This window comes from Lates calcarifer, linkage group LG1, assembly GCF_001640805.2.
Source record: "Lates calcarifer isolate ASB-BC8 linkage group LG1, TLL_Latcal_v3, whole genome shotgun sequence".
Classification (NCBI taxonomy): Eukaryota; Metazoa; Chordata; class Actinopteri; family Centropomidae; genus Lates; species Lates calcarifer.
In genome coordinates this window covers 19,416,127-19,444,006 of record NC_066833.1, presented here as the reverse complement: position 1 = coordinate 19,444,006, position 27,880 = coordinate 19,416,127, and the positions used below count along the sequence as shown (strand labels likewise).

General features: G+C 39.5%; 2 protein-coding genes across 2 annotated transcripts; one reads left to right on the top strand and one right to left on the bottom strand.

Annotated features, from left to right (window-relative positions):
* Window positions 1–120: 120 nt before the first annotated feature.
* Window positions 121–2,833, top strand: upp2 (uridine phosphorylase 2). The gene is made up of 7 exons (XM_018702422.2): window positions 121–287; window positions 390–504; window positions 598–756; window positions 880–994; window positions 1,156–1,365; window positions 1,496–1,642; window positions 1,821–2,833. Exons 1-7 carry the CDS (start codon window positions 238–240, stop codon window positions 1,961–1,963), a joined length of 939 nt encoding a protein of 312 aa, XP_018557938.1. The 5' UTR covers window positions 121–237; the 3' UTR covers window positions 1,964–2,833.
* LOC108901064 (coiled-coil domain-containing protein 148) lies at window positions 2,198–27,801 on the bottom strand. The gene is made up of 15 exons (XM_018702419.2): window positions 27,767–27,801; window positions 26,455–26,521; window positions 25,878–25,999; window positions 22,526–22,629; window positions 20,949–21,040; window positions 20,692–20,843; window positions 17,743–17,838; window positions 17,417–17,598; window positions 16,882–17,020; window positions 13,233–13,439; window positions 6,184–6,324; window positions 4,681–4,799; window positions 4,083–4,200; window positions 3,794–3,928; window positions 2,198–3,218 (listed from the first exon to the last, which is right to left on the bottom strand). The coding sequence occupies exons 2-15, from the start codon at window positions 26,507–26,509 to the stop codon at window positions 3,075–3,077; spliced, it is 1,806 nt and encodes a 601-aa protein (XP_018557935.1). The 5' UTR covers window positions 26,510–26,521; window positions 27,767–27,801; the 3' UTR covers window positions 2,198–3,074.
* Window positions 27,802–27,880: the final 79 nt, after the last annotated feature.

Below are 27,880 nucleotides of genomic sequence, written 5' to 3'. Positions count from 1 at the left end.
TTGATCTCGCTCTGTTTGTTTGGGGCTGTGATGTTTTTGTGAAGGTGAGGACATATGCTACTCCTCTCTCTGGAACCAATCAGTTGCAAGGTCAGAGGTCACCACTATATCAGCTCTGCAGTCAGACACAACTCTTATTCGACTAACAGCTACAAGTGGCAACAAGTATTTGGAAGTTTTACACTAGAGCAACATTGAGGACATTTAAAGCTTGACTTCAAATTGTCTACTGCAGCAATGGCACCGATTTTACTTAACTGTATGGGGAATGACCACGAGTATATCAAGTAAGTATTAAGCTTTAATACTTTTAATGCTCTTCAAAAGCCACCTTTTGGATTCACTTGAGCGTTTTGTCCATGTATTAATATCTAGCAATACATTTTTAGACAACAGGTCCAAGTGAAAAATCCCTACTTGGACACCATGGAAGAGGACATTCTCTACCACTTCAGCTTGAGCACCAAGACTCACAACCTTCCTGAAATGTTTGGAGATATTAAGGTTTGTGAAATAAGGTCAGATTAAATACAATTTTAGTGTATACAACTCAAAAAGTTAGAAAACTCCATAGTCCTCTCTCTCTCTTTCCCATAGTTTGTGTGTGTAGGTGGGAGTGCAAATCGCATGAAGGCTTTTGCCCAGTTCATCCACCAGGAGCTGAAACTACCTGGAAACCCAGAGGAAATCAGAGATATCTGTGAGGGAACCGATCGCTACTGCATGTACAAAGTGGGACCAGTGCTGTCTATAAGCGTAAGTATTCCATATTCAGTTTGCATTGTTTGTAGGCTTTATTTCTATAAGGAAGTCCTACAAATAATAATAACTGTTTGATGGACTTTTAAGAATAATATTTATGTATGGCTCATATTACAGCATGGCATGGGTGTGCCTTCTATCTCCATTATGCTGCATGAGCTCATCAAACTGCTGCACCATGCCCAGTGTCGTGATGTGGTCCTCTTTCGCCTTGGAACATCTGGTGGAGTCGGTAAGAACCTGGTGTTTTGTTATGAAGGTGACAGAAAACTTGCGCTTTACCTGCCAGAGTGAACTTCAATATGTACATGCCAGTAATGTACTCATCTATTCTGGGTATTAGGCAAAACTATAATATTAGTTTATAAAATGTCTGCCCCCTGTTGTCTCTAGGTCTGGCTCCTGGCACAGTGGTGATTACAGATAAAGCAGTGGATTACTCTTTCCGCCCCCAGTTTGAGCAGGTGGTTCTGGGTAAAGTCATCACCAGGAGTACTGAGCTGGATGAGGGAGTGGCCAATGAACTTCTGCAGTGCTCCTCTGAGCTTCAAAACTTTCCTTCAGTGATTGGAAACACCATGTGCACCCATGACTTCTATGAAGGTACAAACAGTATGTCGTGGTCAGGTTATATGTTCATGTTGGTATTCACTTACGGCACAGGCAAGAACCTCAGCAGGTCACATACGTACATTGCTCAGGCAGTGAGAAATCCTGTGCTGTGCCTCTCTAGGTCAAGGTCGACTGGACGGGGCTCTCTGCTCCTTCTCTCAAGAAGAAAAACTGGAGTATCTGAGGAAAGCTTACGAGGCTGGAGTGAGGAATATAGAAATGGAGTCCACTGTGTTTGCTGCCATGTGCCGTGTCTGTGGCCTCAAGGGTACTGTTGTTGAAGTAGAACTTGCACTTTTTAAAATTATCCTGCTTCGATAGTGCGCAATAATGACATAATTTGTATAAAACAGATGTAGAGAGTAGATATGATATGCAGAGAAGTGTCTCACCTCATGACCAACGTGAGAACTAACTGCTCAATGTGACTGTTTTTTTCCTTCCAGCGGCCGTGATCTGTGTTACATTGCTGAACCGCTTTGAGGGAGACCAGATCACTTCCCCTCATGATGTTCTGGTGGAGTACCAGCAGAGACCTCAAGTCTTGGTGTCCCACTTTATCAAGAAACGCCTGGGACATATTGTCTGAGACACCTACATCTCCCATCCCAACCTCAGCTTCCCTCAAAGATTGTATATAGCTTAGACTGATATGTGGATATGTATATATACTGTACTTGTTGTTAATATGTGTATTAGACGTTTATTTAAAAAGCTGTTAAGACTTGAATGATTTCTTTGATGAAGCTAAAATATTAAGTATGTTGCATATATATATATATATATATATATATATATATATATATATGTATAGTGATATATATGTGTGTGTGTGTGTGTGTGTGTGTAAGTATGTATTGTATCTTTTGATATTTAATTTAACTCTGGTACTTATGTAAGCCAACAGTAATTTTCTAAATAATGTCTTCTGTATGTTGATTGTAATATTTGACTTCAAGAGCCAAAAAAAAAAAAAAACTGTTTTTCAACTTCTTGTAGTTAATTTGGCAGTTTGTAAGCATGATATCTGTAAAAACACGAAAAAAGTTCAACTTGCACCTGGGGTGAGGAACAACAAGTTCTGCAACATAGACAATAATCATTTTAACTATAAATCTGACAGATCAAGATACTATTTCAAATTCTAAGGGGATGCTTGTAGGATCATGAAACTCACCTCACGTGAATGTTTGGATTAAAAATCAAAACTGAGAAACTGTTGGCTAGTAGTGGAGGTTTGCAGCCACACAGTAGTGGCTAGTTTTAACATTTTTCTTCTTATATGCTTTTTTGATGAGAAGCACAAGTGATTCCTCCCATGTGACACAGGAACATGAAGGGGAATTTTCCATAATGTAATTCAGTGATGAAGGTGTTATTGAATGCTGCCATACAAGCTCATATATACATACAAACGTCCTGAAAGTAACATAAGCAATGATTAAATATTGATAAATGAGCAGAGAGGTCATTTTCATCTGTTGGATGTACATGTTTATCATCACTCAGAGAAACCGTATGATACTTTATTGCTTGTGAGGTCCTGTAGAGTATAAAACCAGCGTCATGTGGTGGTCAATAATTCAGCTTATTTACAATGATATATATATATATATATATATATATATATATATATATATATATATATATATATAATATTATTGGTTGAACTTGATAATATGACCCCGACAAGCCCTCAGTCAGAATTTGAGTATTGATTTCGTGTCTCGTCGAGGTGGTTTGGGGGGCTTGATAACAGACAGAACCTCCTTGGCATACTGACTGTGGTGCAGACCAGCCTCTCGCAGAGCTTGCTCAACCCGCACCCTTGGATCAGACACAATCTGGAAAACAAAATGCAGCAAATAATACATTTCCAGCTGTTTCATACCAGATCACACCCACTAGGTTGTCACAGTTTGTTTTTATGGTTCACCACACATTTAATACTTCAAACAAGATTAGTCACTAAGCCGTCACAGTTTGGTATTGGAGGAGAAGATTAACAGTCGAACAATCATTAGTCATTGCCTGTGTTACACAATAACCATATTCTAACCTGCTCTGCACAATGATGACAAAACCACACACACACGCAAACTCTACGGTGCACTGATTGACTTGGTGGCCTTGAGATCAAGGCTGTGTATACAGGTCTTTGAGACTAGGACAAACATTGTTTGACCAGACAGCCAGATTACATAATTTCTCCCACTGCACGGGTCACTGCTCTGTCTCAGCCAAGATGAAACGAAACATAAACGGCTGAATATAATCAAGGGAACTGGGCAGAGAGGCCTTGCAGGCCAGTGATATGTAGGGCACAGATAAGGAGTTTGGGGCAACTGACCATGCAACTTTTGTAAACACACAAACAAAAGCTAAAGGTTAAAGGAGAGTAGATGTTATCATGCTTCACCTGTGTGTCCGTGTACGTGTTAATACTATAGAGAGGCCTTTGGAGCTCAAACTCATTTACGTTCAAGTGTCGACTCCTCCAAGCCTCCGTATCTGCCATCATCCTCTCTGGGTCTGCCTCTGCCACCACTACAACCTAAGATGAATAGGAAAACTACATTTAATATAATGATAACATACAATTGTGTCATAGGACATAGGCAGTGATGCCTCGACTCAGTTAAGGATGCATCCAAGTCAGCAAGTAAATTATAGTGGTTGAAACGGGTTAAGAGCAGATAATGATCCACCTGGCTTCTGAGAGCTTCCAGACGATTCTGTTTCTCTTCTTCTTGTCTCTGACGCTCAAGCTCCCGCGCCTCTCTCTCTTCCCTTCGTCGCTGCAACATATCCGCCCTAAACTGCACCCTGGAGGGAGCACAGAAGGTGTGGACATCAGACCTAAACAGCCCCTCTCTTCCTCTGCCACCGCCATGACCAACATTACCTATCGTTCCTGACACAGCAGGGCCGCGGGGTGTGGAGGGTTTTATGGAGCTGCCAGAGTACAGCTCCTCTCTCATCATCTGTTTTTATCGCTTTTTCAGCCTCTCGTGATTCCTCATTTTCATTCCTTCCAGAGTTCATTCTTGCAGCCAAAGTCAACACTATTATCTGGTATTAACGCCAGTCTCTGTCAGTGTCTGCTGAGAAATGCTGAGCAAACCACAGCAAATGGAAGATTTTTTTTTCGAAGGCAGAATTTTTTTTATTTTTAGATTAAATTTGCGTGATTGTAAGATCTTGTAAGCCCATAAGCAAAAAGTTAAATACATGTCAAGTCATGTTGGCAATGGGCAATAATGTATTAGCACTTGAAAAGTCAAGGTCCCATTGTGCAACACCCACCTCTCTTTATCTCGCCTTGCCTGTTCTTCCATGACGCTCCTCAGATTAGCAAGTCTCTCTTGATCCCTCTGCTCCAGCACCTCCCTTCTCCTCTGCTGCTTTAAATAAAACTGCCTGACCTGGGGGAGGGGGGTGGGGGGGACAACAATTTATAAAGAATCACGACAAAAAGTTAACAAGAACAGTGGGCACACTCCCAATAATTTGACTTCCACAGAACTCTTAGGATCCTCATGTCCTATTGATTGTGACAGAGCAGTAATCAGATAAGTGTAAATAGAGAGAATGAGATGATATTTCATTGTCTGGCAGACTATTGTGCTAAATTATATGGAATGCAATGCAGCCTAAATGCTCTCATCAATCAGAGTGTCTCAGGTTGCCCATGCTCTCCTAGCAGACCCCTGAGGAGAGAGTTAATTAAACAGTCAGACTCTCTCACACACACACACACTCTGGTGTAGTTGTACCTGTGAGGACAATAACTAAATTGAATAATCAAAATACCCAGATAATTGTAACAAGGTATGCTTTCAGTTTTATCTCCCTGTGTGCCCACAAGTCAAATACTGAAGGCAGTGCAGCAAAAAATGGTAAGCAACTTGAAGCTCATGTAATTTCATCAAGTGGCTACCATATATTAAAAACCCTGCAATACCCTTAATATGGAGGGCTGCAGAGCTGCTGATGACATAAAAGATCATCCGTTTTTATTCATCTAGTACAAGCATGTTATCTAAATGTGTCAGAGCTATAGCATTAGTAACTTTAATGGCTTATTTTCTGTGAGAAGTCACTCAGACACTCATTCTCACATGCCCCTAAAGGTTTTAGCCTGAGCTGCCACATATAATTTGCTTTTGAGGAGTACTTTCTTTTCTGTGAAATCAGGGATATTTGTGTGCCGAATGCTCAGGATCAAGCTGAGCCAATGTGACTCTTCGTTTTTTAACTTTTGAGGCTATTTCCTTGGCACACCATAGCTATCCATCTAAATCTAACCCATCTGTACTTATTCTCCATTTTAAAATATAACAGATTCCTACTGAGGACAAGTCCTGGGTTTCTAGTTGACCAGGCTCTCTCCATTTTGAGCTGGCTGTGTGCATCTCAAGTGGTCTAGAAATATTAAAATTTTTAGTGAATTATCTTGTTTTTATAAAATCAATTGAATGCAAAGATATAGTTATGTACATATAATGGATCTTGTGAGCACAGGATAAAACATGCCATCTATCATCATCTAGAGAAAATATTTACTGTTACATCTCTTATTCAACTCAGTCTGATCATGACATGTTTTTTTTCCCCCAAAAGTTGTGTGCAACCCTTTTTTTCCGTGGTAACACTCAGCAACATTTAAATCTAATTAGTGGGATCATACAAATGAGTGAACCACAGCTTCTAGCTTGTACACATTCATATACATGAAGCGTTGATATTAAGAAATTTCTGCAGGATGGAATTGGCGTTTTGTGATGGGTGTGATGATGATGAGATTACCTCATCTTTTTGCTGTGACCTAATGGCAGCCTCCCTCTCCTGCTCCCTCTTTAACCTCGCCTCTTCCTCTGCTCGCTGTCTAGCAGCTATAGCTGCCTCTAGCTTCGCCACCTCCTCCTGCTGGGCCCGCCACCGCTGCAGCTACAAACACACATGCAAATACACATCAGGGGAAAAACAAAAACCAGGTTATTGTCCATCAACAGCTGTCTTGAAAGAATCAGTCACTGGGAGACAACCAGCTGAGCCCCACTCCCATGGTGCCAAAGTGTGGGAAGAACTCTTGTAAAGGCGTCACAGCTGCCGTTCACACTTTGTGTAAGATCACCTCAGGACCCGTCAATGCATTGAATCTAAAAGAAAGCCTGTGTGAAAGGGCATTTATAAAACTAAAAGCGTGTGTAAATGTGAACTTGTCTGAAAATGTGGTTATCATATGGAGACACAATGTCTTGACAGAGCCCTGACAAACTATTTCTATTCTAAAATTTTGTTCACATCTTTGCAATCTTCACCCACCCAGCTAGATATCTGGAAATAGACCAAAATATTTGCCAGGGAGCGAGCGACTGAATGACAGGTTCGTTATGAGGTAGCCTTTCTGTGGAGAGCCGGGTATTAAAGTGTTACATTCCAACAGGGCAGACAGACTCACAGATCTATCAGAGTAGAGCTTAGGAATCCCTCAAGGACTAAACTGCAAATTAACATGGTCTCACACACATTAGCACCAGCGGTATCATCGAGTCATTCATACTCAATGTCCTCCTGAGAAAAAGCAGCAGCTGTGTGTTTGAGGGAGAATTTAAAACAATCCAGCCTCTCATCAAGTTCCATTTTACAGTGTTTATACTCAAGATACAACATGCCTCTTGTTTAGAAATTAAAATATTCTCTAATGCAGACATTTAATGGCTTTTCCTAACAAATGGTTCAATACGCAATATTATTGACCAGGAGAGCAAACCTGAGTTGTGACAATGAGTAATCGCTGAGTAATGATGGTGACAGCACTGTGACAATGTTTATGCAGCTACATATGCTGTCATGTTTTGTGCCTCTGCTGCTCTTTCCTCTTGTATGTGTGTTCATGTGCACCTGTTGGTGTTGGTGTTGATTGCAGCACTGCCTTGTTTGATATAATCTTGTCATTGCAAAAGGTCACAGTGATGGTTTCACTGACTACTGCTGTTACCCCGGGCAAAACATCATTAGCATAATTAAATTTCAATATAGAAGAAAGTCGCCTACTAAAACACCTCAGTTGGCATCTTTTCTCACATTACTATTTTTTGCCATAGGGGAAGAGTACCCGTAGTATATAAAACAAGCATAAGCATAAAAATTTGAGACATGAGCAGTTCTAATGTTATGTACCCTAAATGTTTAGGCTTTATGTTTAATTCTCCGGTTCTTATTAAATATGAGATATGTTTCCATACTGTGCATATGTAGGGTTTCACTACTTTTATATTATCCATATTTTGGGGCTTCCTGATGATGGAGAGGTCTAAGATACTGCAACGTCACCTTTCCCACTCTCTCAATTCCTGTCATGTGTCTACTGTCTTTACAGCAGGGGCAAAAATGGATAGGAAATATTTTATATATATATATATATATATATGTGTGTGTGTGTGTGTGTGTGTGTGTGTGTGTGTGTGTGTGTGTATAATGTGTTTATAAAATGTAGCAATTTATGTAACAAGAAGTAGCCTTAAAATCAAATTGGAGACGCTTTTAAAAAAATGAGACAGAGAAGAAATGAGAAAACAAGTGCACATAATTAAGCAATCCATCAAGCTCCAGTCTGGCCCATTTAAGTTACCTGCCTGCATGTCTAATGTAGTGAACCATAAGCAGTAAAGTGTGCAAACAACCTGGTGGATGGGTCAGTAAAGCATATTTTTTGAGACATACAAACATGAGACAGATAACTCCGTGTTTGTTTATTTCCACGATCTCATAAAGCAAGAAGTGTAAAGTCCAGTTGCAGCGTGAGGTCACATGAGGTCACGGAAGAGTCTGACATGTATCTTCAAAACTTAGATTCATTGTGAACACAGTGAGATCCACAGTGGCTGGATGTATTTTGTACGTCATTCTTGTTTAGGCAGAGATGAAAAGGCATTTTACGGAGCACAAAGGGAATAAAATGGTCATTATATACAGTCTACAGTAATTTGTCACTGGAATCTCATTTTCTGTGAATTCAAAAGGAAATGGGACACCATCCTTTTTCATGGCAGCACAGAAAAGACTGCAGAGATGTCAGAATAACAAAAGAATAATAGCCTTTTTATCTGCACACTGCAGCCTGTTCAAATCCTTTGTTAATATAACTGTACAGTTAAAGTGATGTCTTCTGTCAGGGGGCGTTGCAGCAGCCGTCAAAACTTTCTATTGCAGGTCATTTAATGACAAACTTGAGATATATAACAGATGAGTGAAACAGATGAGGTATGAACTCATGCAAAACTACAAATCTTAAACTAGAATCATTATGTGAATTAGAGCAGCAAACTGGGGAAAGTGAGTGGCGTATTTCTAAGAACAGCACCACTCCTCCATAGGAGGGACCACTCTACTGAGTGACATTAATGACACATGAGATACACCTGAATCTAGGCACAAGAACTAATGTCCATTAAGAGATGAGAAAAATGAGACCATGCAATTATCTTTGTATTTCCACAGCTAGCACAATCATAGCGGCCATAACAGGTACCTCACTTTGTGGATGAAAAATTTTTCATATATGAGCAATTAACTCCTTAGAGAATTGTTGGCCGAAACACTGTGAGGCCTACGCACTGTCTCAGCTTAAGTCAAATCTGCTGTGTCCACTCGGCCACCAGAGGGATGAAGAGCTGTCCTTGTTAGTCACTGACACTCGGTGACAGGGGATCTGCTAACACACAGTGCCCAGAGAATACTGCAGGAAGGGCATGCAGATCATAGCATAAGTTAATCTGTAATAACGTTGCTTATATTGCAAAGAACTCTGGAGAGCAGGAAATGAAAAATGAGCTCTTGCAATAAAGGAAAACCTCCCATGTTATGAAAATCTTTCTTTCAAAGGTTATGTGATTTGTCCTATTGGTCTGCTCATCTCTTTCCCACCTGAGCATGTTGGAACAATCTGCCATCCCTCCAGGCTTTATTTACTCATGTGGAAAACACAATCGCTCATCAAAGATGCCTGCGAGGGAGATATAAGTGGGAGGCAAAATGAAAGCAAGGACAGAATAAAAGCCTGGAATGAACAGTAACACCAAGAACAATGCCAACTAATTACAGCAGCCAGAACACTGCAGCACAAACAGCTGATGATTTGAAGAGAAGCATCTGTCTTTCAGTGATAAATTGGAATGAAATAAGCCATGTCACACGCATGAAATGTTAATGTTAAATGTTACTTATCTCAATCATCCATTTCATTTTACCTTCTGACAATACACGCCTTCTACATTTCTGTTATTGTATATCACACCAGGAACCTTCTGAAACCAAATTGACTATTATCTGTATCCAGACATGTGAATGCAGCCAATCACCTCAGCACAGCTACTCTGTGGTTCTCAAGGAGAAGCTGTGGTCCGTGGTACAGTCTTGCCCTTTCCAAAACCAAGGGGTACAAGCTAACTCTGAAATCAATTACCCTGGATTTCTAAGCACTACGCGCCCCTCAGTAGAGAGCTGAGTGGACTGGCAGCACACAGCCTCCCTCTCTAATGAGGTCAGAACGAGACCAGCACTGACCAAAAATCGCTCAATATATGCTCTCCTCTGAACCCATGGAGGCTAGGAGAAGATGAGATGTGGAGGGTGATTATTTGCATAATCACAGCTAGATAAATATAACAAGTAAGCAATTTACTGCCTTAACTGACAAGTACATCACAGCAGTCCCTTAGCCTCTTAATTTATTTCAAAAATGTTGTAGCCTAAACCAGTTTCTACCAGATTAGTAGATTGTAAGCATCATCTAAGCCAGTGGTTTCCAAACTTTACTATCTAACATATCCCCGCAGCACTATCACATGAGCTCAAGGTCCCCTTCATCAGCAAATATGTTCTTGTGAAGGAATTGTGTTATCTAACACAATCAATTATATAGCACACAACATCATTTAAATTAACTATTTCAACTGCTTATCCATTTCTTTTAGCTATATCAACTTTTGATCCATTTTAAGATAAACTTATTGGAAGTGTTAATTACTTTTAGCTAACTATTTCATCATCTATTTCATCAAATCAAATCACAATTTCTATTATTTAGTTGCAGCAGTTGACTTTTGTTGATTTAATTGGTTGAGCTGTCCTCATACCTATATATAATATGGTGAGGGTGAACTGTTCCTAAATTATGGATCATGTCACGTCATGTCAAATCAATAATAAATTGAATATAAATAAAATACTGTATAAATTTTGATACACCTAGAGATTTCAGCTATATTGTGCTAGTCATTTACTAAATTGTATTACAATACAAAGTGCATATAATATGATAAGAATGAAATTTTGAGTGTGGAAAGGAAGTTGATCTCACGAGGTGTGAGTGACTCACAGTAGAGTCAGGAGAGCTGCCTGGGTCAGAGGGAGCAGCTGCAGAAAATAAAGTGTTAAAAAAGCAGATGCAACTAGAGGAAAATCCATCTTGTCTCACCACTGTGTCGCTGTGCTGTGGTGATAAAGGCAGTGGAAAGAAAAATTGGATGCAAACAGGCGTCCATCTGAGCCTCCACACTAGCTCAAATATGTGCACATGCAATGCGTAAACAAAAAACGTGGATGCAGAAAAGTCATGGGAATGAAAATGCCTGTGATTTTATTTTTCTTATTGCCTCAGAGAACCGTGAAGACAAAACTCAGAAATGTGTTTGCTGTCGTCAGAGGCATGTAGTTTATATTCTACTGCTGGTTTACCCTAAATTACCAAAAGTCAAAGACCCCTTGTGTTTTCAAAAATACATTTAAAAGGAGCTGGCAGAGACATACTGCTACATAACATATTCCATCATTTTAAAAGCCTGTGATGTCTTTTTCCAAACACAACAGTGTTCAATGCCACTGAATTTGCTTCTTCAATTACATTAGTAGCAAATGACAGTACACAGCAAAGGATAAAGAGAAAACAGTCCAATTAAATGCATTGTAAATGCAAATTAGTAAGTGCCATCCAACATGATGTAATATTTTAGTGAATCTGTGAGCAAGGAGCATATTACTTGAAGGTGTTAGAGCAAATATGCAGTAAAAAAAAAAAATACAGTCACTTTGGTTAAATACAGTTAAGGATTTGTTTTTCATGGATAATTATGGCAATAGGGAAATAACACAACAATATTATCTTACTCAAACTATCAGGAGCTCACTAGCTAGGATGTTTTCTCTCAGTGAGACTGCAGAATAATAACCTCCAGTGTGTTTTTAACAACTTCCTCCTCTTCTCCCTTTTACCTTGCATTCTGCTCTGCATGTTTAATAGAGTAATTCTACTTAAGATTATACTCCTTGATTATGGCACTTTTACCCTGGAAGATGAGGCATGAATCAACTTCCCTGTCCAACATTTGTTTTAGTTTAAGAGAAACAGATTTTGGTGTCAGACATTGTATATGCTGCAGTAAATCAGAGTTCCGTTGGCCAAATCTTATGTGTTTCTGTTTATACGTTGCAAACTTGGGCACAGCTAGTGAAATAAAGAGGCAGTTTTTATGCCACAATTTTGCAGCCTTGCTACAAAATAAAATGATAACATTAAATAAAAGTCAGGGAGGAAGAAATCATTGTATTTGTGGGCCGAATGCAAAAAAGTCCTAAACTTGGTGGGGGTAGCGTATGAAATTGTCTTGCAGGCCAGATTTGGCCTGATAGCTGACAGTTTGAGACCCCTACTTTGAGACATTGTCTGAAGTGGGATATATTGTACCAGGCTTTCCAGTCTTTATGGCAAGTGGTACAGGGAGGAGAGCGTCCCCCATAACTAAGAGAGAGATTGTTGTTTATCATTCCAACTGTCACAACATGGATTCCAGCAACATATCCAACTTGATCTTTGATTAACTCTTTTCACACATAGCAGAATATGTGCAGTTTATGGTGTATTACTTAACATAAGTCATTGTTTCAGGACAAGAGATTAAATCTGGGGTTGGATTATTCATAAATACAATGAATGTGCCATGCCGAACTTCACAGGTCTCAAGGAGCAGAGGCAATAGTGCAAAAAAAATAAATAAATAAACCAGCACTACCCCTGTTTGGTGATATGTCCTGTAATTAGGAAACAAAAACAAAACAAAACCCTAGGCTCAGTAGTGATGACCCACACCAGCCCTACTACCACTCCTACTTCAGTACATCAGTGTCTTGTTATCTAATCAGCTACAGGACATGAGCACCATTTAAAACAAAAACCGGCAGGCAAAGCAGACTCAATTTGTACAGCACATGGATTCGTTCACATGAGTAACTTGTTTGTTGTGCGAATGTGAACTAGCACCCCTCAGAGACAGCAACATCATGTTTCCAAGACCGTCCTTATTAGCTTGTTTGCATTCACAACCCATCCCAAGTGGCAGCTAAAGCGAGAGATGCTGTCAGGCAGCCTGGTGTAATATGCAGCCTCGTCAGCAGATATCCTGTACACAAGCAGGCAGTCAGCCACTGGTGCCTGTCTGGTGCCTCTCACATCTCTCACAGCAACTGTAAGATCTACACATGTTCTTTATGAGGAAAAAGATATCATGTTAAATATTCTGGAAACCAGCTGAATTCTCTCCACTCCACCATGAGAGAGAGTGACTGCCACTAATAAAATAGAACAGTAGAGAAGTAGACCACAGGGAAGTCATACTGGGCAGGCTGCAGTATGGTATTAAAGTTATAGATATACTTCCTAGTGGGATCTAATGTGGATTGCAGACAAAGAACTGCACTATAATTTCCAACATAAAAAGTACAGTCTCATAAAGTATGAAATGTTCCCGAACATGTGACAGTTCCTGGTGTACGTATAAGGTATACCAGACACGAACCTTCTCTCTGAGATGTGAGCAGATGTCCTGCTGGTTCTGGCGGTCTCTGTGGAGCTCCAGCTCCTCCTGGTGGGCATGTCTTGCCTCTTGCAATGTGACCAGAGCTCTGGCCAGTAGCTCCTCCTGATCCCGTTGCCACTGCTGGGTCAGTACGGTCAGCTGTGCCTGGGTGAAGCGCTGCCAGTTCAACACACGTTCATGCTCCATCTGGAAGAACACAATGACGAATGAAGGGAGGGGGCAATGTTTGAGCATGGGGTGACGCAAATGCATTATAGAATGTATTAACAGGTAAAGCATATCAGTTATTCCTCAGTAAACACTGGACAAAAAGATAAATATGAAGAACAAAATGTGCAAGATACTGGAATACTGTGACCAGAATGGCAACACTGTCGTATTATTTAAAGTGACATGCAAACAGAAATCTGCAAACATTCCTACATGATACAGTGCACTGTCCATAATAATGGCAGCAGGGCCATAGGGAAAACTCTGTGTCAGGTCTAGCTCAGCTGGTGTACAAAATGGTCCTTCTCTCCTGGCTATGAAATGTCCTGAAGGAAAACACTTCTTTTCTGTGTGAGGGCTGCCTGTAGCTATTCATCATTGTGTCAGCACTCACAGAGGCTGCATCACTTGGCTGCTTCATCGGAACAGAGGGAATGATATTCATCTATGGGCTAATAGCGGCTAACTGACGGTGGGAAGGCATTAGACGGCTGACTGGTTTTATTGAAAATGAGTGAGCTGACAGACCTGCCAACGGAACAGAAGCGCCAGCGGCAGTCAAGCAAATCCTGTTTATTAATGCACAACTTTGGAACTTGAGGAAGATCCACGCTTTGTTCCTCACTTCCTCTTGTCCTCTCCTTCACCACCCTTGCCTTCCTCACGTTGTAAGAAGTGAATAAGCATATACAGCAGTATGTGTCTGTCACAGAGGCAAGCATGCACTTTAGCCACCACATTACGCCAGAATGTATGTGGAAGGATCTACCGCACTGTGTCTGCAGTGCACACTTAAAGTGGCACGCCATTTAGTTCAGCTGCTGCACCCACATTCCCTCTGTGGAGTGCTGTCTCCATGAGGACTGAGAAGTAAAAAGAAAATTAAAAGAGAAACTACTGAATATAGTCAGAAAAAGTAATGGGTATGAATTATTTCCTCTATTGTCATGGAATATTATGAAGGTATCACTTTGAAATCCTACTGGTACTCTGTTGACCTCCAGAGAGTAAGTCATAGTAGAAAATAAAGAGCCCCATCCAGCAGAGGGAGACCTCCACACTAAGCTTAATGGCATACCACCATCTGACTCATTAAAACAGAAAGTTCCACTGAAAGCCATCAAAAGGAACACAGAAACCATGTCTACACTCTTGCTGTGGCACTTTGCTGAGACAGTAATATGCATTTGGGTTGTGATTTTCAGGCCACTGTCAAACAAACTGCTGCAAGAAATTATTCTATTCAAATATCTTGGGATTAAGACAGCAAAGCAAGTTAATCTCAGTAATGTAACTCTCTAATCGAAACCCTTTGTTTCTGCTCTTCTTTCTTTTGTAAGATCAAAGAAAGAAACTGAAATAACACAAACGCAATATTTTTAAAAAGCATAAAGTTAAACTTCTAAAAAAAAAAAAAAAAGTTCAGTCTCAAACTATTCTTCTCAATCTTTCCTGGGGAGAATGTAAGAGGCTTTTCAATTGCTAGACTGTACAATCTCTTTAACTGTGCTAATATGTCGCACCTGCCATCTAGCTTATGAAACAGCAGTTTTAGCTTGCATTAGAATTTCAAAAAGACTGACAAAACCAATGGAAATTGATGCTATCAAAATGATTGCACACAGATTGAACAAAATCGCAAGTGAGCAAAATATTACAGCTCAAACAGGTACAACCATCAATGCTATTAAGTGAAAAACCATAATAAGAAAAGTTAGAGCTAAGATGTTTAATGCACAGGAATGATTCTGTAATCAAAGTGTTAACTATAGAATTTGGGGGGGGGGGGTTAATGGTTTGGGCGCATACAATGTGGGTGCATAGTCCCTGAACAGCCAGTCCCTGGTTTTACTCCCGGCTGACTGGACCCTTCACTGCATGTCATTCCCCTGCTCTGCTTCACCGCATTTCCTGTTTCTCTCTACTGTCTCTATCATTAAGTGCATGAAAGCACCCTCACCCCCGCCCACCTAAAACTATAGAATTTAAGCATTTTTCCCCATAGCAAATACAAGGGAAATCTGCCCAAAGCCAACTGCTGGCAGACAGGATTCATGTTTTCAAATTATATCTAATGGAGACAACAATTTACAGGCATAGAGCTTGCTTCAAGTAGGGGACCAACATTTGAGAATACTGGATAAGCAAACAAAATAAAAACTGCAGAATATCAAGATTTTTTTTGATAGCAGAATAGCATTTATGCAGTTAATCCATGGGGTTTCAGCAACACAATCAGTTGTCAATGATTATTCTCTGCACATAAACTAGCTTAATAATGACTAATAGGTGAATTAGATAGAGTCAGCAGCACATCATCCCCAAGTCTGTTTCTGAAGAAGTGAAGAGTCAGGAGAAAGACTGTGAAGAGACACATCTCTCCTCCTTGCAACCTCCGCTAGCACTAAACAATCACAGCTCTAAATGCAGCACCCAGCTGGAACTGATGTAAGGACAGGTCTCTTGGTGCGGGTAAGGAAGGAGACAAGGGCTGGCGGTTGTCATGGTGATGCTGGGCTGTGGGGCGAGCAAGTTGTCCACAGTGGGTGACATGGCACATCCTGCAGCGTGCTGAGCGGATCATTGTCCAGACTTATCGGTGTGTCTGTCTGCTCGGTTCAGAGTACCAAGCTACATTGATTAGGGAGTCTGAGACTCACACTGAGGGGCTGCTTTAGACTGGGGAAGGGAGTTACATTTTAAGAGGGGTGGGTGTGGGAGTGTGTGTATCAATATACAGTATGTCCCACAGGATAAATCATCCCCTTGAGCTAGGCAGTTAACCCCCACTTGCTCAGTGGTCAGTAGACCAGACTGTGGTTGCACTACGCAGCTTCTGTGTGAGAATGTAACAGCATGAGTGTGATAATGAAAGCTTAAGTATGGCTGCAACAATCAGTTATTATCCTTATTGACTGATCTGCCAGAGACTGTTGATAAATCAATTAGTTGTTTAGTGTATAAAATATCATAACATGTTAAAAAATATCCATAACAAGTTGATGTGCTGTCCTCAAATCTCATTTTGTTTGATAAAAAGATATTCAGTTTACCATCATATAACACATATCATACATTTGAGAGGCTTTTGCTCATTTGTTTGAAACACAATTTAAAAAATAATTAGATTATCAAAATTTTTGCTGATGAATTTTACATTGCTTGACCAATTAATTCATCAACTAATTCTTTCAGCTCAAAAATGTGAAGTTTTTGGTCAATTATTATCTATCAGTATATATGTGTGTGTGTGTGTGTGTGTGTGTGTGTGTGTGTGTGTGTGTGTGTGTGTTCCGGGGTGCACACTGTAAATAACATTGACAGTGTGCATGTCACTGTGTATTTGTGTGTTCTGTTTAACAAACAAAGAAATCAATTATCTCTTGCTTAAAAAGACAAAAAAGGCCAATGTACTGACCAGCTCTTGTCTAGTTTTCTCAGGAAAGAGTCTTTGCAGCATGTCCATGCAGAGTGCTCTGTGGTTGGGTATGTCATGAGTGTACTGAAACAATGTGAACTGGTAGCGTAGGTGGTCCTCTGGATGCCAGCCACAGAACCTGTAACAGATTCCAACCCAGAAAATACATCTTCATAAAACAAAAAATAAATAATAAATTATACTATGACACTATGTATATATATATATATATATATATATATATATGAGGAAGACTTGTCTTGTTCAACAGCCTGTGACTGTGCCTCTATATGCTGCTGATGTCATGCTGAGTTTGAATTTGAATTTTGATCTGCCCAGAGTTTTGCCTGTACAAAATGGATGGCTGAAAATCATTAAAAGCCTATTTCTATCAAGACTATGTGAGATATTGAAGGGATTATACACTTCTTTCATGTTAGCTACTAAAATCAGTTTTCTCATTCAATCAATGTGTGAGCATCAATGTGTGAGCATTCATTGACTGAATGAGACTGATTGTGGTCTTCAGGCCTACCTGTCTGTTCTTTGTAATTGCTCTTGAAGACTCAGCAGCCTTCTCTGGTATCTTTCTGACAGGGAGTGGAAGGCCTCGATCAGGGAGTCCTTCAGCTCTGGGTAAGGGCAGTCTGAATTCAAAACCTCCTCTGGAATGTTTTCAGTGTTCATCAGATTATCTGAAGCACTAGAAAGATATGTCTGCAGAGGACAATACAATCATTTTTGAGATATGTAAGATAATGTATTTGCTTTGGTGACAAACTATCAAACACGTTTTGAGCAAAAGCGTTAAAATAGCTGAAACAGAAGCAGGATATCGAGGGCCAGCAGTGAGAATTTTACCTCCAAACCAAGATCCATAATCTCCTTCTCCAAAGCCAGGTGCTCTGCATGAAGTTTTGCAGTAATGTTATCTTGCTGGTCTTTCACAAAGTGTATCTGGTGATCCAAGGATAAATCCATAAAAATATATTAAATGCAGGCTTAGAAAACAAATACAAAAGACATACAGTTTGACTCTATTCTGTCCAGGGAAATCAAACTGGCCAGTATGAACCGTCACCTCAATATCAAATGGACCAAAACTGTTTTTGGGCAAACAGAGCTACTAAGTCTTGCCCTGACTATCTAGGAAACCCATTGATATCCATGATGCTTTGAGAAAGACTGATGAAATTCTTGCAGCTTAAACAAATCTGGGACTGTAGGAATACACAGCGCAGACTCAAGCAATCACAGCTATCTGCTGTAACACTCTCGCTATGCTATGTCTGCTAAAATCAGCAGCACTGGTTGAACCCAAGCTCCCACTGTTCTTACAGACATGACGATTCAGAAACACTCATAATCAGAGTGATTCAGTGTTTGTGAGTAATCGGTAAATCCTTGGTTCCCAAGATGCTGAAAATTTCAGTAGGAAAACAGCTGACAGACAATGCTCATCAAATAATTAGGTCTATTTCTCAGTTTCCAAGAAGCAATGTAGAAATTAGGGATAAAAATGATAGTAGCAATTTTAATTCATACAAATAGTAAACTATTAGCAGAGTAGCTACATTTAAGATATATCAACAATTTGTGAGAATTAGCCAAGTTGTGGATGAGTGGTGGAAGGTAAGAACAACAAAGTTTGTGTTAACACATCTTTCTAATTGTATGGAAACATAAACATTTGGTTGTGAACCATTCAAAACACAACTGCAACAAAAGAAATCAGCCATTTGGGTCTGAAGTGCAATGTACCTCCTCTATACTAAATGGCTTTGCATTTTTTTGGTCCAGCTCTTTCACTGAAGACAGCTATCTCAGTTTCCCTTAGTCTCTTCTACGACATCTAGTTGTTGTCCTTCACAACATGATCCAATGGCCACCATTCCCCCTCTCTCTGCACATGTCTGCAGTTGACTGCAGACGACAGCCATGGCTAAATACTTGCCATTTGTGGTTTTGCTCACTCACTGACTCACTCTGGAAACTGGGTAGTGGACTGTTACGCCAGACCTCAGCACTTCACAGACTCACCAGTGTCAGTGTCACCAGTGTCTTCCAATGTATTTCATGAGTAAAATTTTTGTTTTCTATGGTAAAATTATGACAGATGAGTCCTGACCTTCATTTTTTCTAACAAAACTGTCTGCCATGTGATGCCTCTTTAATATGTTGTTGTCAGTACTTCTGATATCTGATAAGTTCATTTCTTTCTAAAGCCACACACAAGATTTTTGTCATTTCAAACTTGCAGTCTTCAGCCCATACTAACGCTGCCTTAAGTGACGTCATTTAAGGCAATTCATCAGACTTCATGCAGTCCCATGTGGAGCCACAAAAGGCTTTATGCAGCTTTTTCCTCAGAAGCACTTACAGTATACTCCTCAAGACCTACAAACACACTCAGTGGAGTTCACATTTAATGTTAATATATTTTGCGGATGAGTGAACATTCAGACAATTTGAGAGAAAGCAGGACAACCTTTACAGCAAGAGCATGCCAGTTCTGGAACATCCTGCCACTGAATATACAATATAGCAGCTCTTACCCTTACTTTGCATATAATCTTAAAACTTGATTAAAAAGTAATCAGACCTGTCATCATAGCTAGTTGCTGCATGCTTTGTCTGAACTCACTCATACTGTGTATTTCAAAGTGATCCTATCTTGGTCCATTAAGTTGATCATCTGCATCTTTTACAGACAATACATTCATTTCAACAAATACAACCGGGCACAAAAATTTATGTCATACATTGCACGAAATGAATGATTAAGAAGAAATACCATATGACCATTATAACTGATAGAAATGTTTCAGCTTTAACTAAAGTGATTAACTCAAATCTGAAAATATCGTTATGGTAAACAACATGATAACCAGCCAGCAACATGGCATGGGTTACATTTCACTCTAACTGTATTTTCTGATTACGTCTTTTAAAGTAGAGCTTAAACATAGTGCCAATCACCTTCAGATTCTTTAGTTTTAACTTAAAAGAGCTTGAAGTGTAATTACATGGTACCTGAAAAGGGCCTCTCTCTGATTTGTTGTGAGTCAGAGAGTGAAGCAAAATGGTGAAATAAGAAATTGAAAAAACAGACAAAAGACATTAAAAAAAGAAAAGCAAGCAGAGCAGGCATCATGGCTGGGTGTGCATGTTGGGGGTTTTCTTTTGTGCCCACGCAATCAGATGGGTAGGAGCTGTGGGCCAGCAACAGTAGAGGGGGTCATGGGAAAGAAACAAGCATGAGTGAGCCACACAGAGGAGATAAAACGTCTGGCAGACGGTTCATTCCAAGTATCGTCTGTCTTTAAAGACCCCTGCTTACTCCTTAATCTCGCCATTCATCTCTCGAGCTTGCAAAAAGCCTCTGAGAGTCAAAGGCAGAATTGGTGACTTAGCGACTGTGGATATCTAACAAACAAGAGATTCATGGACAGTGAATACAACACTGTGTGCAAGCCGAGATCATTGTGTGAACAAGTATGAGAGTGGTTTAATTTAAACTTTTGTTGGATGTGCAGGACAGACTGTTTTGGTTTGGTACCTGCTAAGAGCGAGCACAGCTAAGATTCATTGTTGGTTCACTAACAAATGAGGACATGAGATGCCAAATGCAATTCAGTATTCTCAAAAGCTGGACCATTTTATTTTGTGGGAAAGGTGCAGTAAAACACTAAATAAATCTTTTTTTTCTGAAATAGATTTAGAAATCCCACCATCCTAAATTAAGCTTTGTTAATGTTTGATTTTACCAAAGTCACTCTGTGTATAACAGATTTCATATCAAAGAGATACCTGTTGTATTACTTGTTCCCAGTTTGATAGATGGGCAGTGAGCTGCTGATGTTGTACTTCACCCAGTCTGAAGCACAGGTCATCCCTGAGCTGTAGAACAGGCTCCACAGTTGCTATCCTGAATGCCTCCTGCTCTTTCTCAAGAAACAGCTCTAAACCCCCAAGACACACAAGGACAAATATTACTTCAGTGCTCACAAACAGGAGAGACTGACAGTGATACACATTTACTGTCTAAAAACTGCTGATGTTGTTACCATAGTCCCGAAGTGAGAAGATGGCAGTGTCCGTTCTACCATTTGGTCTAATCTGCTCTATAAAATCATGGATGTCATTCTCAGCTTTCTCCCTGTTTAATGAGACAAAAGAAAGCCATATTACACACAACCACATTATTAATTTAGCTAGAAGCTCAATAAGGGTTAAAAATGCTTGCTGTAAAAAAGTTATAGTAATAATTTTGGACACAGTGTATGTGTATGTGTAACATAAGAAGTATTAGGTAGATGTGGCTAACCTGTTAAAGACCAGTAGCTTATTTACTCATCCAGCAGTTATGGAGCAACATTATCATTTATTTGGAGCCACCTAGTGAATGTAAGTCCAATATTATTCCCCCTTTAGCTCTGCTACTACCAACTGCCTCTTAACTGCTAAATGCCCGATATGGCCAAAACTGACGCTATATGAGTGGTGAGAGTGAATCAAAACAGTAAAATTCCAGGCCATATGGCTAAACAATGAGTGAAACCCATTAGAGAATAATTAATATTATATCATAATTTATTTGTTGACATTATATATGAATTATCTGAATCTGCAAAGTAACTGGTAAAGTTAAAGCTGGCAAATAAATGTTGTGAAGTATGAATATAAAGTAGCATTTAATGGAACCTTAAAGTACAAGGTACTTCACAACTGTTCTTAAGTGCAGCACTTAAGTCAATGTACTTAGTTGCTTTCCACCATAGTGTGCAGCTACTGCTATGATTCATTTTGGAGGTATGGGGGTGGGATGAGGACCATGTCTATCCTTCCATCTAACTATGATGCACAATATCTCAGATTTGACTGATGTTATTTTCTAAAAATGTAAGAAATTATGCCATATTATTGTGGGCTACACTGCACAGACCTATGGAGGGAGCTATAGTAATTGTTTACATCTTACTGTCTGGCCCAGCGGTTGATATGATTTTGAATAAACGAAGAGTAACCATAGAGATATACTAGCCTGTTTTTCCCATTTGACAAGGTGGCTTTTGAAACCCAGGGTAGTTTAACTAGATGTATGCGTAGAGAGCTGCAAGCAGTGGCACATCTTTATGACTAGGCTCATTACTGAGGCTTACGCTTGTGTACATCATTAACCTTGGGTGGCTCAGACACAGTCATTACGCAGCCAAACAAGCTGCACCCCAGAGCTAGCACTGCCCTTCTCACTTCACAAGGCATGACACCACTGGGGCCCCAGTCCTACACTTCTACCTCAGCATGAAGGGGAAGAGTGTTGCTCCATTCAGTGTACTCCTCTGTCTCCATACAGCTATAACCCCGCCCACTTATCTCTGTTTCTCTCCCTTTGCTACACTAATTCAATGCTATGAGAAAACCATCTTACATATAAATCCTCCTTCCCTTCCCTTCCCTTCTCTTCTTGTTTTGTCCAAGATATATATACATATTTTACATTTGTCCCCCATTTTTACACCCTATTTTTGAAAGGAGGTTTCTGCCTGGGCTCAATGGGGCTTAAATGGAGCGGTTGTGTGGTGTAATAGCAGATTCAGAAAACTGCAGCAGATAATGACAGGGAGTAATAGGGGGCTCTTACTCAGCCTTTTGCAGCCTGGGGCACTCTCTGCTCCACACCTGTCTGTGCTGCCGTAAAATGGAGCTTTCCTTGGTTGCCTTGGCTGCACAGTGGGTCTTCTGAACCTATAAGACAAGGTTTAATGCACAGCAGGAATAAACTGTTTCCTTGAACTGGAATAATCACTGACAAATAGCTAGCGCTTCTTTTTTTAAATGTACTTTAAGCATGACATTTATTTCCTCCTTGACAAAACTGTATCTGGAATGCTTTCAAGATTCAAGATTCAAGAAGCTTTATTTGTCCTGAGGGAAATTGCTGCTATTACACCTTGCTATTACACCTTTAATGCATCAATTATATGGACCATTTATAACATGCAAAAAGCACAACAGCAATATGGTCAGTAAATCATAATGTTGCAAGGAAAGTGGAACGTGAAATAGTTAGTTGTCTTATAGTCAAACTCAGTTGTATCCTTCCTCTCTGCATATCAGGGATATTTTTATATTGGCATCTGCTTCAGTATTAATTAGCATTATTATGTCTGTGAGAGGCTCATAAACTCAGGTAATTCAACTGAAACAATATCACTGTCACAGCATGAAAGCAAAATAAACAGCGTTAAATTAAAATAATCAAGTAGAAACATGCATGACACACATGAGGCATGTTATTAGGAAAGGAAGGGGGAGGTAGAGGTCTTAATCTACTCTCATTGTTTTGCCTTTTTCATCATCAAAGAACAAGGCCCTTCTTCAGAGTGCTCTCAGTGCATCAATTCATCGTATTCTATCAGTGTTTTTATACACAGGCCACTGGCTCAGATAATTGTACAAAAGAAAATACCACAAAACTAATATATGGGTACAGTCTATTCATATTAACAGGAAATCTGGAGGAGTTAGGGTGTTGATTTATGCTGTGACTATCTATGTACACATCAAGTCACTGCTGCTATTGTTAAAAAAAGAAGTCTGAATATATTGTGATGGACATTTACCCTTGGGGTGACATCCCGCTTATAGTTATTGGAATCTACAGTGCTCAATCTGAAACTAGTGCTGCTCTGAAAGAAAGAGGCCAAACTGATATCACTCATGCCTCTCTCAGGCAATGTATTGAAGGTGATCTTAATTTGCATTGGCTGTCTAGTAACTCAGTTGCAATACAAAAACTGTGCCTGGAGTCAAACTTAAATCAACTGATTTCTAGTCTCATTGTGCCAAACAATACTAATCCATTAATATCTATCCCTATTAATCTTATATCAACCATTAAACCATACAGTGTTCAGTCAAATTCCAACTACATTTTATCATGAAAAGACACTTCTAACAATTTACGAAGCACATGTTTTATACATATAATCAAAATGTGCTGTATTTTTAAGATCCCTGACATAGGACTTGAGGACCGTCAAACTGAACATGTGGAAATCTAAAGAGTTGAATGTCAAACATAGCAACAACCCATGGTACTCCTCTACTTGTCAGGCAACCACAATGCAGTCAAAATCATAGCTGTACTTGACTGTGGAGATTTGTAAATGGATGGCTTCCTTTCCATAGTGTCACAGTGAACTGTATTTTCTACATTTCTCACTCATTTCTCACCACAGACCTTTTCACAGCAAATATTTTGCTTGTCATAGTAGGAAAAGCACAGGTGTTATACTAACTTTAACAATAGCTCTGTTCTGTGTCCCAGTAAGCTACTGTATTCTATGAGAAGGTTTCCTCTTCACCTTTTTAAAAAAAATCTTTAGATGTTACACGTGTTTGGTCTGAGCTTCGGATACTTTACTAGAATTTCATGAGGTTAGCAAACTTATGAATCAATGAGAATGATAAAGGTGCAAAGAGGGTCAGAGGTGTCAATTAAGCACAGCCTTGCCATACTTGAGAGGAGATCTAAACAACACCTGTGTGGGTGGACCATGGTGGGGTCTTTAAAAGCAATGTTCCCTACAAATGTAATGACAGAGAAATAAACCTCTACTGATAAATATTCTAAATGCTGTTTGTAAATGTTTCTTAAATTTGGAGCTTTTGGAGCATCAGTTGCAAATCAATACATGTGCTTGTTTGTCTTTTACTGTTCTATATTTTTTCTCATACCCAGATCATGAGTATGTGCATGCAAAAAAGGAAGAAAAACATAGCAATTAAATTAGACTCTCCCATGGGATTGTGGTGTTTCAATTATGTACTTTCATATTTTCTAATTAGGCCAAGGTGCTTCAGCTGAAATGCAGACACATTATTTTCGGTGAATATGTAAATTCAATGGCAAACAATGCTGCAATATTGTGCTCATTTGCAGACTGTCTAATTTTCTTCAGAACAACATTATCTATATTGTATCTCTTTTTTTCTCAGTGTTTGATATTCATGGTTGAATGGTTTTTACCATAGTGCAAAGTGGCCACTATTTTCAATATAGGCATCTCTCTGATCAGTTTGTTTGTTTGTTTTTTAGGTTTTTTTTTTTTTTTTTTTTTTTTTTTTTTTTTTTGCATTCTTGCACAGCACTGCTAAGCAAAAAATCTTATCAAGAGGCAATTTCTTTTAAGGTTTTAGCATCTGTTAATGCTGTCAGTCCTTTCCTGAAGAGCAAAAATGATCCCATGCTTGAGGCGACTCATGGTCATTTATTTACCCTCTATCACATCACCAATGGGAGATGCTCAGAAAGCTTGCCTTTCAGCAGGGCAACCAAACGTAAACATAGTCTGTCTTATCTATGTTATGCAGAGAGCAGGGTTGGAAGGAGCCATGGGCAACAATGATGATACTAAAAGGCTTCTGCCACATTTTACCAATTAAAACACCGCAGGTCTAACAGCCTAATCTCCATTGCCCCTAGTATTAACTTTTTGCTCTGCTCAGAGTCAGATGACTATGAACTTCAAACAGTTTTATAGAAAACCCAGAGTAGCCATAATTAATATTTATGAAACTGACAATGCTATTGAGTATGACAGTGATATTACTGCTCTGCTTCCTGTTGTTGGACAAAGTATAAAGGTTATACAATGCCTCTTTCCTATGAAGTGAAATCCCTTTACATTATGTGGTGTGCAAGAAAGAGCAGAGAAATGAATGTAGAGACAAATAGAGAGCAATTGGTGCTATTTACAACTACTGGAGACATGCTGTTTTATCACCTTACATTAAAATCAGGTTTTTGTCAGTTCCTGCTCTTCCCTCTGTGGGTAATGGCGATTGTATGCTCTATGGAAAAACTTTTATATCATAGTGTTGTTGCATATTCTTCTTAATTTGCTTCTAAATCGCCATGCTATTTTGTATTTTGTAATAGCATTGCTGTTTTAAGTACAGTCATGATACTGACAATTACCAAAATTTACCTTTTGTCCAATTAGATCAGACTCCAGGCGTTTAGCATCAACAATAGCTTGCAGTCTTTTATATTCAGCCGGCTTGTACTTTGAGCTGCCAAGACCATTTTTCATCCGCTGTGTCAGTTTTTCTGCATGGATGGAAGCAAATGATATGGCTGAATTAGGATCACTGGAATTGTTGAAAATCTCATCACTTTTGATGTCTGAAGTAAAGTCTTTATGCTGACTTCAGCAAAGAAAGAAATAGAGGTAAAGGCAGAAGAACAGCAACAGCTGAGCACTAATGGATTGTATGGGTAATTTGGAAAATGACTGCACAAAGGGGCATGGGGGGGGGTTGTACGGAGAGGGAGGGGCAGAAAGTAAACTAACTGTGTCAGGCAGTTTTTTTGTAGTAGTTCAGCTGTGACTCAAAGAAGCAGGTGAATAAACATAAGCAATGCTGCCTCTAACTAAAGCATCAAACATTTAACACTACCTGGAGAATTCAACACAAGGACTTTGGGTCAAATCTGTTCAGCAGATAAGAGGGCCACTATATCACAAGTCAGCAGTGTTTCACACCCATTTCCCACTGACTTACCCACATCTTCTGCTCTGTATTGTGTGATGAACGTATGCAGATCCCTTCCACTCATCACTTTAGAACTCTATTTGGTGCCAGCGAAATGAAAAAAAAAAAAAAAGGTAAATCACTGCATGTAAAAATACAGAGGCTGTGCACAGTCTGATAAAAGACAACATTTATCTGTACAGGTACCTGGCTTTACCAGGGTCATTCAAAGGATTAACAGAAGACTACAGGCCCAGAGCAATAAAGCCCATCAGAAACCAAAGTTTGACATCAATTTCTGTGAGACAGTGCTTGAATGTCAGTCGACTCTCACACATTTTAGGGTTTGGGTGTGGACAGATGGTGCACCCAGTGTGATCAGATATACCGCTGGAACATCTCTATGTCTTTGTTTTGGCTTAAGCTTTGAAAAGTGCTGGCCACACAGGCATTGTGTCAGTTAAGATATGCAGTGTGTGACGGGTTGATATGAAGTATGCAGGGATGGATTTAATCTATGAGTGAAATGAAAACTGATGCCCTGTTCTGCACCCTCTGCAGATAATTGGAATTTTTTACTCATGTCTCCAGCAGACATAAAGGCTATTTTTGAATCACAGAGCAAGATTATTATTTTTCATATATTAAAACCAAATGGCAAACTAAGGTTAGAATTCAGGACATAATAGCTGCCTAACATTGGCCATTGGTTTTCACAGGGATGACATTATGTTCATACTTGAGAGATACAGCATTAAACCTTTGGATACATTACTGGTCCTTGCTATTTTAACAAGGCAAGCTGAAACTATTGATCAATTAATTGCTTACTTGGCTCAATCAATCGATAATAGTAATAAAAAAATTCAGTAATTTGTTCTGTTAATTCTTTCAACCACTTCTAGGAAGAAATGTCCCAAGCTCATTGCTTTCAGCTTCTCCAGTGTAAATAAACACTTGCCGGCCATCTAGGATAGTACTTATTCAGTTTATTACCTTTGTACATTCGGCCACATCACGCAAGTCAAACATGTCATGGGCTCTAAGATCAATTGATAATCGAAAATAATGGAGCCCTATTATAACATAAGTTCACCTTTAATACTGGGGCAGAACTAATGCTTAAACTTATAAAAGGCAGGTAAACTGAAAAGCAGCAGTTGTTTTCTTATCTAGGTCTACACTCCTTAAGGCAGTCAAATGAAAATATGACAAACACAGTGAACAAAAACTGGTAAGTTTTATAGAACCCCGTAATATAATTAAATGCGAGACATACAACTAGTATTAAGTCACTGCTCTGTGAATTAAATGACCATTTACGCACTAAAGCCTAGCTTACCTTGTGCTATCCTTCTGTGTACAGTGTATGGGTTGACAAAATTTGTAACCAAGGAAACTATCATCTCTTCTGTTATTGGTTAATTCAACAATGCAAACCTTCTCGGAAACGCCC

Bases quoted from the DNA above. Each gene is read 5' to 3' on its own strand.
- LOC108901064 (XM_018702419.2), bottom strand. From the start codon at position 26,509: ATGAGTGGAAGGGATCTGCATACGTTCATCACACAATACAGAGCAGAA. The intron at 22,630-25,877 runs GTAAATTTTGGT...CTTGTCTTATAG, and splicing joins CTGATCTAATTGGACAAAAG to GTTCAGAAGACCCACTGTGC. The intron at 3,219-3,793 runs GTGAAGCATGAT...TTTGTTTTCCAG, and splicing joins ACACGTACACGGACACACAG to ATTGTGTCTGATCCAAGGGT.
- upp2 (XM_018702422.2), top strand. From the start codon at position 238: ATGGCACCGATTTTACTTAACTGTATGGGGAATGACCACGAGTATATC. The intron at 505-597 runs GTTTGTGAAATA...TCTTTCCCATAG, and splicing joins AAATGTTTGGAGATATTAAG to TTTGTGTGTGTAGGTGGGAG. The intron at 1,643-1,820 runs GTACTGTTGTTG...TTTTCCTTCCAG, and splicing joins CCGTGTCTGTGGCCTCAAGG to CGGCCGTGATCTGTGTTACA.